Source organism: Macrosteles quadrilineatus, unplaced genomic scaffold, assembly GCF_028750875.1.
Source record: "Macrosteles quadrilineatus isolate MER2022 unplaced genomic scaffold, UCM_ALF_1.0 Scaffold_14__1_contigs__length_3811126, whole genome shotgun sequence".
NCBI classification, from domain to species: Eukaryota; Metazoa; Arthropoda; class Insecta; order Hemiptera; family Cicadellidae; genus Macrosteles; species Macrosteles quadrilineatus.
The window spans coordinates 1715123-1727241 of NW_026542607.1; the positions used below are offsets into that span (position 1 = coordinate 1715123).

The window sequence follows — 12119 nt, forward strand, 5'->3', positions numbered from 1 at the left end:
ATGCAATTTTTAAAATTTCTCTGTAACCAATAATTGTGCAAAAACACTTTGGTATACTAAATTATTTGTTTTTTATGCTCTTTAAAATGATCTAGAGAGAAATTGGGAAATTTTGTGTTTTGAGGGTCAAAAATGAGAAAAACAGATTTTTACTCTGTAAAACCCTGTTCTGATAGTACCATGATGCTCTGGTTTTCGAAATCATTCATGTTTATCCCGCCTTACACCTTCAAACCCAATTTCATCAAAATCGGATAAAAATTACTCAAGTTATAGCAGTGTTCAGTGTTTTTTGCCTCTAGGGACATCAAAATGAAAAAGTATATCGGTCCCGGCTCCAGGTCATACCGTGCCACCAATGATAATAGCTACTTCCCTATAGGGAAATTCGCTAAAAGCCACCAAGTTCATACAAAAAAGTATAACCATAGATGTATAACCTACTGTAAGTATTGTCCTACTGTTCATATGAAAATATATCAAAAACATTATTTTCATAACTTAGATTTACTTTTAATCAAAAGCAAAGCCTGGGTTTATATAGCAACAGTTATCAAATCTTGTTATATTCCCATAATCAATGACATAGTTTAAGTTACATAGTTTTCTACCACATAGTTGTGTAAAATATTATATTTAATTTGTCAGCATCAGTTGTCTGAAATTATGAAATAAGTATTTGGCAGTTCTGCTGGTTAACATTGAAATGTCAATGCAAAGGTAAAGGTAAACATTGTGAATTTTCTCATGCTTCCATGGATACCAATTATTAGTATTTACTTTTGAAAACCACACATTAAAACTTTGGACGTCCAAGGGGCGTAGCCCTTGGGAAGTGAATTAATAGGCCTATGACATTCCTAGATATGAGGACAATCTTTGTGCTTAATTTTAGCTGTATCAAAGCAAAGGTTATTGACCCAAGGGCAGCTTAAAAGTAGGCCTATTAAAAAAAGACTTGATTTGACCAATTTTTAAAACAACCTAAGATTAGACACAACCATAAATGTATGAATTATTAAGATAACAAATTGGTTTTTGAGTAAAGAGGGGTTATATAATGTTTATAAAAATGGTTATAAAATCATACTGCAGCAAAAACAGCCGTTAATGCATGCGTTGCTGGTCTAAAGTAGCATTAGGGAGTAAAAATCAGATGTAAACGGTTGCAAATTTCGATTGTGGCTATCGTATCGATAAAAATTATTTATCGATTGATTTATTAGGTAAGGGTTTAGCAAATTGTTGTTGATTGCTCGACATATCGATGGTATATTGTACTGTAACACAATCATAATAGACAAAATAATTGAATCGCTTACTGGTGATTTGCATTAGCAGAATTGAAAACAAGCCGGAAGTCATTTTGAGAGGTTATCTTTACATACAAATTATTTAGTTTTCTAGCTTTGTTTGTTAATTAATAATGATGGAATATGACGAAAAATATAGTTCACCACATGGGCTAAAAGTGACTTTTTAACCCTTGCTCATTTTCCAACCTCGGCTTCGCTTCGATCGTAAAACTTGACCTCGGGTCAACAAGAGTCACTTTAGGCCCTAGGGATGAAATCTATCTATATATTAATAGGCAAGCATGTTTCTTTAAAACCTTTTTTCTCAGCTCGTGTGTATCGTAGGGAAAATCTACGCATACCGTTAGAAAGCTATTTTCCTGTAGGTGTGCAGAATCCCTTTATAAATTAAAATAGGCTCAAAAATAAGCACAAAAAATGAATTTGAAATTTTAAAAAATTAACATGGGTCTTATGCGTTGCTATGGTGATGACAAAATAACAACACAATATAAACAGAAAATCAAAACAAATGGAAGACATTCCAATCACATGTTTTATTTACAGTGTGGGATGAAAATAGAGAAGTTTGTACAATACATACTTTTGGTCGATTTTTCGACCACGGGGCGTGCTCTCGTATAATATTATTCTGCAGATGCCAATATTTTTACCCTGTACGCAAAATAATTGAATCAATACCATCAAAAATTGAATTCAGGTTAAAAGTTGAGATGAGAAATATTACATTAAAATATTTATAAATTTCATGATAAAACTAATTCATTGCTGTAAATTTGGTTTAATACTGTACTTAACGATTATTTAGTAAATTAAAATTATAAAACCTGACCAAGACGCTAAGAATAACCAGCTAAAGAACTATTTTTTTGGACACAGACATTGGAATTGTATATGAGGAATAAGTGTAAGCATCATATCTCTGAAGTAGAGTACAGTAAGACAATACCATAGCCTTTCTTCCAGAAACAAAATGTCAAATACTACAATGCAAATGTCAAACAAACAGATTTCTTAGGAATCCTGACCTAGTTTGTGATAATGGTTGGGAGAATGTGGGAAGAGAATAAGGTTTTAGCTAGTTAAACAAATTATTTTTTTTTTCGTATTTCCCATGTAGGCAAAAAGCTATTACCCCGTCGGTCTAATGGTAAGACCTGGACCTGGGACCGATTAACTTTTTTGTTTTGAGGTCCCCAGAGGCCAAAAACATCCTCCGTTCAAATTCATATATATATATATTTATATATACGTGTCCTTTAGCACGATAACACGAGCAAAAATGATCCAATTTTAATGAAATTTGGTGTAAACCTACATTTATTTGAATAAATTTGAAAACCAATGGATGGAAATTTGTTGGACTGTGGGTACGGGGGTTTATGAGGGGTTTAATGAGGTAAAACTGGGGACAAATTTCACAATTTCCTTTCAAACCATTTTGTAGAGCTTAAAAACAAGAAGAAATAATTTTGTATATTGGAGCGTTGTTGTATGTCTAACGGTTACAGAGATAATTTAAAAAATGAGTGTTTAAAGGTCTTAAAATAACAAAAAAATGTAGTGAGCATGGCATTGGAGACAACATTTTTTTATTTATTTATACATATTTAACTCACAGTTACAAAAATATAACAAGCTCTTGAATGCTCTAAACACACAATTGTAATTAGTTAGATTTTAATATAAAATTTACTCTAAGACATGACCACACTGAACAATTGTATAAATCAAAACCCACTCATTTAACCAAATCTTTGGGACAGGAACTGAATATTTAAGACCAATGACAACATCTGAATCGGGAAAGCTCAGGGCTATTTAAACTTTTTGGGACAGGAATCACCTTTTTTAGGCCAATGACAATATCTGAATCGGAAAAGCTCAGGGCTGTCTAAACTATAAATTTACAATCCTCTATTTTGGTCAACAGCGGAGTTGAGATCAGGAAGGCGCCAGTGTCCAAGGTAACAGAGAGACAAACAGTGAAAGTGAAGCGGCCACTGCCTTATATGGGAGGCATGGTAATGGTGAATCAGCCGCGACAATACAGGTTTGCCACAGTGTGGGATATTATCGTGGGTAACACTAAATTATAGTGTTAAACATGGAATTATGGTGTAGAACATTGAATTTAGGGTGTTAAACATGAAAATATGGTGTGAAAATTTGATGAATTACTTTGGTATAAGTACATAAAAATAATGGTGTTGAAACCTGGAAGTATTAGTATATAAACTTAAATTACAGTACAGAAACATGAAATTACTGTGTGAAAAGGATTTTTTTTAAGAATTATTGTGGTATATTTAAGTATAGGCTACTTGTACTTGAAAAAGTTAACGAAAATAATAAATGAATTTTCCTTCATCGCTTATTCCATCCTTTTGTAGGATTTAGATATATAAGTTAAAATATGTTTTTATTGGTTTCAAGGTTATGTTTTGTAGTATGAAAAAAAACAGGAACTCTAATCTTATTTGTAATCAGCTGTAATTAAAGCTTACAGGCCTGTAAACCATGCCAACGTTGGTTATTTGTAAATAGATAATATTTTGTAAAAACAACATAAACGTTACATTTTCTATTTAAGTATGTTTACAAAATGATGATAATAATCCCATCTGCTGCAAACCTGTACTCAACCATTATTCAGTGGATTTATTAATTTGTTTACCCAAATAGATTCCCAATCAAATAAAAATTAAAACTAGACCCATATGCTACGTTATATTATATTTTCAACTTTATTTCTCCTTAGAAGTCGCAGTGCATTAATTAAAATGATGACAAATAAAATTAATTTCAAAAGGGGGGGGGGTATTAAAATTATAAAAAAAAAATTAACTGACTACAAAATTTCAAAATATTACCACCATCTAATAAAAATCTGTTAAAGCCTACCTCATCGCCGAATTGATCACCGAAATCATCGTAATCCATGACAAAATCGTCCAAAATCTGTGGTGACTCTACGATAGTCTCCATAACACATGCAACACAAGCTACGGACTCAACTGAACAAAGATTATCACTGACGTTGACTATCAGACTAAAGCCGGCAAGGTTGAGTCACCGCTTATATATGGAGAGGACTGCCTACGCGACACGTCACTTCTAGAACCTGCCAGAGCATTCATGCCAGCCGCTGCCGATTATAGTTGTAAACAATCGCAATCAACACCATCATTAATTCAATTTGACATCTGCTGTACTATGAACAAGTATCTGAGTTTATTTTTAAGACAACGATCTTGTCATTATTTATTACAAGAATTAATTATTGTTGTATATATTTAGGTTTTTGAAGAAAAAACTTATTTTATTGTAAAATGGTCATAGGTTTTATCAATATTTGATAATATATTCATTCAAACATCTTTACATTTATTTGAATTTGTTACCTGGAGAACTGTGTATAATAAAACTGGTTATGGGTTGTATCTGTACCAACTTAATATCTCATAACTATTGAACTTAAAAATGAGAAATAAAGGACTACAAAGCATTTTCTATATAGTTAAAAAGATTAACTCACAAGTAGTAGAAATATTGGAACATGTAAAGTTATCAATATGTATCTCGAATTTTTTAACATTCCATTACTGGGATAAAGTAAATTTTTCTATCTAGGTCAAGTTAAAAAAAGCATTTATAAAATAAAAGGAAAAGTATTAAAATAGCTAAAGCCATGTTCTCTGGACTTTTTTTAACCACAAACTAGGTAGGAATTTCTAAAAAGAAATTTTTGTTTGACATTTACAAGACAATATTTGAGTTGACATTTTAAAGGTAGAAGAACCAATCTCAGATATTGTCTTACTTCCCTTCATAAGAGAAATAATGGTTACCTCTTACCCCACAAGGTGCCCTTACCCAAATAACTCAATTTTCTTGTTAGTATTTAGTCAATTACAACTGAAACAGAGCTTGAGAAAATCAAAAGATAGGTTTTTTCACATTAGGTAACCGTCTTAGATTTTATTTAGAGACAATCATTGAGACCAGCATAAAAAATGTAATACAGTCAATTACTATTACTTAATTTGTTAACAGTTTTATCATTTTACTTAAACAGCATGCATGAAAGAGGCTGTTAAATCGGTTTAATTGATCAACAGAGAAAGTTTCTGCACTAAACAAAGATTCCTTAAGGGTGAACTCCACCCACAATAAAAAAATCCTTATGTATGAAACACTTTAGTTTTTACACATTAGTTTTAAGCTATTAGAATAAAAATAAAATATGGGATTAAGCCTACTCCCTCTTTACCCCAAAAAAATGCATGTTCACAGGAACGGAAGTATCTTAAGTTAGGTATTAGATATCTTGATTTTGTAAATTTTATTTTGTAGAGCACATGTGTGTGCAGAACCGGCAGCATGGACATTTTAATCCACTAGTTATCAAAAATATAGTTTTATAATCAAATGAAAAATATTTAAAAACTGAATTCGTGTAAATCCATGCTACAGTTTGTAGAATACACTATATAACCTTCATAATAAAATAATATAGCCTCAAACCTTAGCTACATCCCGGATTTAAAAATATATGAAAACCAAACTTTCGGTAATCACCCCGGAAACAAAAGGAAACAAAAATCTGTCGAGGGGAATGCCACCAAAATATAAAAAATTGATTACATAATTAACATTTTTTTATTGTTATTATTTAAAAGTACACAAAAAGCAAAGCTTTTATTACCAAATTTTTTAAATTTAGCCAATCCCGCAGGGTGGGGGGGAGGGGGATAGTCAACTTTCGGTAAATAGGGTATAGTACTTACTTATTTTGTAAAATAACACCGCATTAAAAAAATATTTTTACTATGTGTCATACATCAAAATGTTCAGGAAGAACTGTAGAAGACTTTTTGGTAAATAACTGAAATTTGACATTTTTTTAAATCCCTAGTTTTTTCGGGTGGAGTTCCCCCTTTAGATACATTGTTATTTAATGAGAGTTTATGGAGTAACGCTTTTGATGAGTTTTGAAGATGACATGGTAAATAGATAATTTTGGTAAAAATTACCACCTAGGCAGTTTATAGAAGTATTAAATGTTAATAATACATAACGTAAATTGCAAATTTCTTAGCAAGACACATGCTTCAAACAAGAATGGAAGATTTCATAGTACTGTAGTTTAGACCTTGAAACAGTAAAACCTCCAAAAACTTACATTATCAGCCTAGATAACAAAGTTAACCTTATCAGTTTTAGTTGGAGAAAGATTAACAGAACATAGTGATATTGCATTCCATTGTTATCACCAAAGAGAACTTAAGTGCTTCCATTTCTTGAGAATTCAATTATAAGACTATGATATAGTTTACTGAGCATACAGTGTATAATACTTGAGTTCTAAGTAAAGGTTAATATATAGAGAAATCAGTTCTGGACACATATTAGTCATCAGGCTGTTGATTTACTTCCCAATAACACAGCAGGGTTTAAGCTGCAGTAGCATTCTTTGCATTTTGCTATACACAACTTAAAAATACTAGGTCCTACATTGATTTTGCAGGCAAATTTGTTACAATAAAATTTAAGATTAAATATTTCCTTTGACTATTAATGCAACAATATTCTGTATCCAATAGTCAATGATATTACTCACTGGCAATTAAAAAAAAATGCTTAAACAATAATATTTTTGATACAGTTGTCTAAAAGTTTATAGCATTCTTGCTTAAAGAAATTTTATCTCAACCCATACCCTGACTAACAGTTAGATTTATGGTAGAAAGAACATAGTTAAACATTTTTCTATAAGGATTTTTTATTCCTTTCAGGTAAGGTTAAGAGGAAGAAAAATACACAATCAAACTAAGCGGTGCATTTAAATGTTGTTTCTAAAATCAATAGTATGTAACTAATTGTTATATTCAGCTCTAACTATTATATACATTTTAAGTATCGCATTATTTTATTCTAAGTCTTGTTTCCGATGTGAGTTATAAGAAAACAATTCAAACTCTTATTATGTTACTAAGTAAAATAACTCCCAAAGAAAATCATTATTTCTTAACAAAACTGTCAAATGTCAACTTAATCCACCTTGATTCTCCTCGCCATTAATTTGCCAACTTTCCGATTTAAAGTGATCCAAACCACTTTGCTAGTTATCTTCGCTGATAATTTTTTGGCACCTACGACTTTAGCTCCGAGGTGAATTTCTAAAGAGAAAGCAACAGAATACATTACCATGCTGAAGCTTTTGGAGGATTGACATTGAAATTAGGCCTACTTTTGCACATTGGGAAGTCCCATAGGTTATTGACCTGCGTTTGTTTGTTAGAATGTTTTATTTCTATTTTATTTTAAAGTTAATGATCTTAAAAATATCATGGAACTTTTGCACTTTCATGCTTCTATCATTGCATTTAATGTGTTCTTTACAACCTCTAACTTACTTGTAAATACACAATTTTAGAAGGAATAAAATATTATTACAAATGAGTTCTCGTAATAATTATTAGTCATGACAAAATGAAATATGAAAATGTTTATGACCAACATTAATCTTACTGTGGGTTACCAATTTTGAAGTCAGGAATTAAAGTAGAATCAAAGGTTAAATCCTTTGTCATTCTTATATTACCTGAAGAATGAAGACAATGTTTTGTCTTGTTTATGTTGTTTACCCTTTATTTATTTTGATTCAAACAATTTTAAAACTAGTTTAACTAAACAAAGTGATATGTAAGTGAACTATTGCTTGTTTTTTTATTAAAGAGTAAGTTAAATTTAAACCACAATTTGTAAAAAAAAATACTGGAAATAGGTGATACAAATTGGTTGTCAATCGTACTCGAATGTGACTGATGTAAAACACACAACATAAACGGTATCAGCATTCTGACACATACTTTCTCCCATAAGTTTGTCAACAACCTTTATCATGTGTAAGCGGTGAGAGTAAATATACAGTAATGGGATTGGTAAAATTTTGATCATAATTGAAAGGATTATAACGTACAAAATTATTATCAAAATAGTTCGGGCCATTGTTGTGAAAATCCGATTTTCCCGTTATTTTACGGGGTTTTATGGGAAAATAACATAATCTGCAATAACTTTTGAACGGTAATTTTTACAGAAATGGGATTTGTACCATTTTGTTCAGAATATTAAGGACTATGACATACTAAATTTGTATCAAAATCGTTCGGGCCGTTTTTGGGAAAATCCTATTTTTCCGTTATTTTATGGGGTTTTATGGGAAAATCCCCATTAAAAATACAAATTCTGACAAATTTAAAAAACTATGAAAGTTGTAAGGACCATAACATACTATGTTAAATAAAACCGGATTTTTTCTAAAATATAATTTTTTGTTATTTTATGGGGTTTTTATGGGAAAATAACATAATTTACCATAACTACTCGAATGTGACTGATGTAAAACACACAACAAAACAATAACATGCTTCATATATTAAAATTGGATGAGATAACTACTAACACTTTTCAAAGCCAATAAACCTGGTAAACCTGTTATGACAAATTCTGTACAGTATTTTTGTTTTTACATATACCTATAGTAATACTTTGGAATATAATAGGGCAAATAATAATACAGAGTCGATAAAAATAACTGTCTTGCATAACATAAATGACTTTAATACTTTTTAATACTTTTCTTTGAAATGGCGACCATACAAAGTAGGTATTTTAAGCCAAGTATGAATGTATATGAATGATATAGTTTCAGACCTAACTATTAATAAGTATCGTTTAGTAAACTAAAATAATGAACACTTTAAATAGCCTAATAATTTTAACAATAGCATGGCTATTGGTCAATCAACGATTTGTCAATACACTGCTTTGCTAACTCACTGGATACATAAACCAAACACAGTTAGACATAATGGCTTCATAATACCTATTTTTCCAAAGAATATATATAGAAGTGTATATTTTATACTCCAATCATAAACAAATTCAATCTTATTACTTACAAATTTTAACAATAACTTTTCCACACTTCTTGTTGATAAACTTGTTCACTCTTTACCGAAACATAAATTTCACTGACAAAAGCTTGTTAAGGAAAATATACCACCAGTTTCTACACAATGCCGAACCCTCTATGGACTCGTAACGTCACAAAACCAGACGTCAATTACACACCTGTTCAAACAAACAACGCCATCACCGAGAAGTCGTCTGTTGTGACATAACAGCTGACGTTGGTCATTTACGTCAACAATCTAACAGCTGTATTTAACATAATTGTCAAATTATAATGTAATTGCATATTGTTGAAGAGTTTATCAACAATTTGAAATGTTGAAGGTTTTTGTTTTTCATTAAACCTTTACTGGGTTAATTATTGGTGCCCAAAATCTTTTACAATAAATGTTTGTTTAATACCGGTACTTTATTACATACACCTATAGTAGTATAAATTATGTTTTGTATTTTTAACACTAATTTAATGATGGACATACAACCAAGGACTTGGTACTAGTAATCATTATGTGAACTTTAGCTAGGCAATTTCAATTAAAACAACTATCAGACCAGAATCCTCATTAAATTTCCAATAGTGTACAGAGTCACTGAGATGAAACATCTGTACAAGCATGTATTCTGCAATGAAAGTTTAAATTTGTGATTTTTGAGAAAAATGCAAAAACCTTTACATAAGTTTTTCTACGCTAAAATGAACCATAGAGAGTGTCAATTATTACTAAAAAATGTTGTCAATTAATAACCTTTAAAATGATGTAGGCCTAGGTATAAAAGTTTAATGTTTCTTTGCTTTTTCATTCTTAAATATAAGATTTTCTTTTACACAGAACAGTTAAAGTCTAATTTCCTGTATAAAATCATGTATTTGCTTAAATGATATGGCAACAGCTGCATTATAAATTATGTTTAAATGGAGTTTATTGTAGTTTTCAGAATCCTTGTAAAATTTGTAATAAGAATATTGAGGAGTTGTTAGGATTACCAACCTTATGAACCTATGTTTTTGTGATAAATCTTCAATTAGGGTTTATTTTTTTCATTGTTGAGTAAAATAAAATATCTTTTACGGTGTTAGTTTTATGGTACATTCAAATGATGTGCAAGATTGACTTATGCAAAATATACAACTTGGATGATGATAATAATAATAATGATAGGTCATATGGTGTGGCTCGTTGGATTAAAAATATATTATCCAAATAATTCATGGACAAATTAGTTATGTTTGGAATGGTGGAAACAATGAATTAATAATACGTTTGTTATGTAATAGATACAAAAAAATTGAGAAAACCCTTGAAATGAAGTACAAAATATGTAGCAAATTAAAATCCAACAACTTCCAAGGGATAATGAAAGTAAATTAAAAAGCCAGTATAGTAACAATTATTTTTTTAACAGTAAAATTATATTTTGCATAACCAAAACTTGAAATTATCTTACCATATGTCAAACTGGGTTATACTTTCACACAGTATCACAAATAGTCACTTAAGACACAAAACACTTCAAAATTAACCGGGTTTACGCAGAGTTTTAAATCACGGTAACTAAAACGCGCAGCAAACCGCGTAGCTAAGAAAGGTTTCCCAATGACTAGAGTTATTTTTAACCAACATCAAACCAGAGCCGAACCGCAAACATGCAAAACTCTCGTGTCCATTGTAGCAATGAAATTCAGATTATGTTTTCTTTAATGAGCTCTAACACTGAAATGACTTAATTATTTGCAAAACAATACTATTGTATTATATTCTTTGGATGGCAATTTAAAAGTGATTTTGTTAGGCTAACAAGATAAACAAAAAATGTATGATAGGGTTGGTTTAAATTCCTGGCACATCCACAAATCATATGGATTTGAACCGTTAGTCCAAAAGCATTTTAAAAAGTACACTAAACACCACCTCGTCCACCTCCTTTAAAAATGCCACCTGAGTAGATGATACAAAAAAATTTGACTTGTGATAGATCAAACAATTTTGCTTGATATTTTTTGAGTACTAAAAGTAGGTCTACTAATAAAGTTTCAAAGGCCATTCTTTTATTTAGGCCTACCAATGTAGTTTCTAAATAGCTATCGGTACCTACTTTCCTAGTTGGACATTATTTTTTTAAGGCAGTCTTGTCTAACTTATTTGATTGTTTTTAAAGTGTGCATAGCAATATAAAAATAATCGTAACAATTATGAAAAAAATTTATCATTTAGATTACCAGCGATGGTGATTTACATCAGAAGTGGGGGGTAAAACCCAGCTGCAAGACGTTGGGTTGTATTCTGAATAAACGTTAAGTTTACATCAATTTTTCAATATATTCCTCCAAAATGGAGGATGCCATCCCATGTCCCATCTAATCGCCGCTAAGGGATAATGCGTACCAAAATATAACTAAAAGTAACTAAATGTAGTACGCCTACTAGTGTAACTAGGAAGGAAACTTGATTCCCCATTCTTTTCCTTGTCCAAGCTCTTGAAATTTCTTATACTTTTTATTTATCTAAACTTATTCATTATCACTTATATATTAGCATTGACTATATATATTAGTTACATCATCTCACCTAATATAACTATATAGAATATAGTAACAAAAAGAAAATAAGGAATAAATTTAGGATCATTTTTAAAGGGTAAACAAATAGTAGTAGGTAGTCCTACAGAAATATTTTTATTAATTTTAATTTCATTAGCCTTCAGATAGATCATGTCTCATATTTTCTTACAGCAAGGTGTACACACAAAACACAAACATTGCTCAATTTCTTCTTCTTTCTAACCTCTGGCATGCCAGTTTATTTCCACATAAGTGTGTGT

At 30.6% G+C, this 12119-nt stretch overlaps 1 protein-coding gene across 3 annotated transcripts in view; it reads right to left on the reverse strand.

The window, feature by feature from the left end:
* LOC129004991 (BAG domain-containing protein Samui-like) overlaps positions 1-12119 on the reverse strand; it is a 45632-nt gene that overhangs the window by 22402 nt on the left and 11111 nt on the right. The window contains exon 1 of one of the 3 annotated variants that reach the window (XM_054433725.1): positions 10746-10869. The exons of 1 other annotated variant lie outside the window; for it this stretch is intronic. In XM_054433725.1, coding sequence (XP_054289700.1) covers positions 10746-10748 — 3 coding nt within the window. In that variant the 5' untranslated portion in view covers positions 10749-10869. Of the gene's footprint in view, positions 1-4220; positions 4357-10745; positions 10870-12119 lie in introns of those variants that run through there. One more of the 3 variants, XM_054433724.1, reaches the window with a different exon arrangement.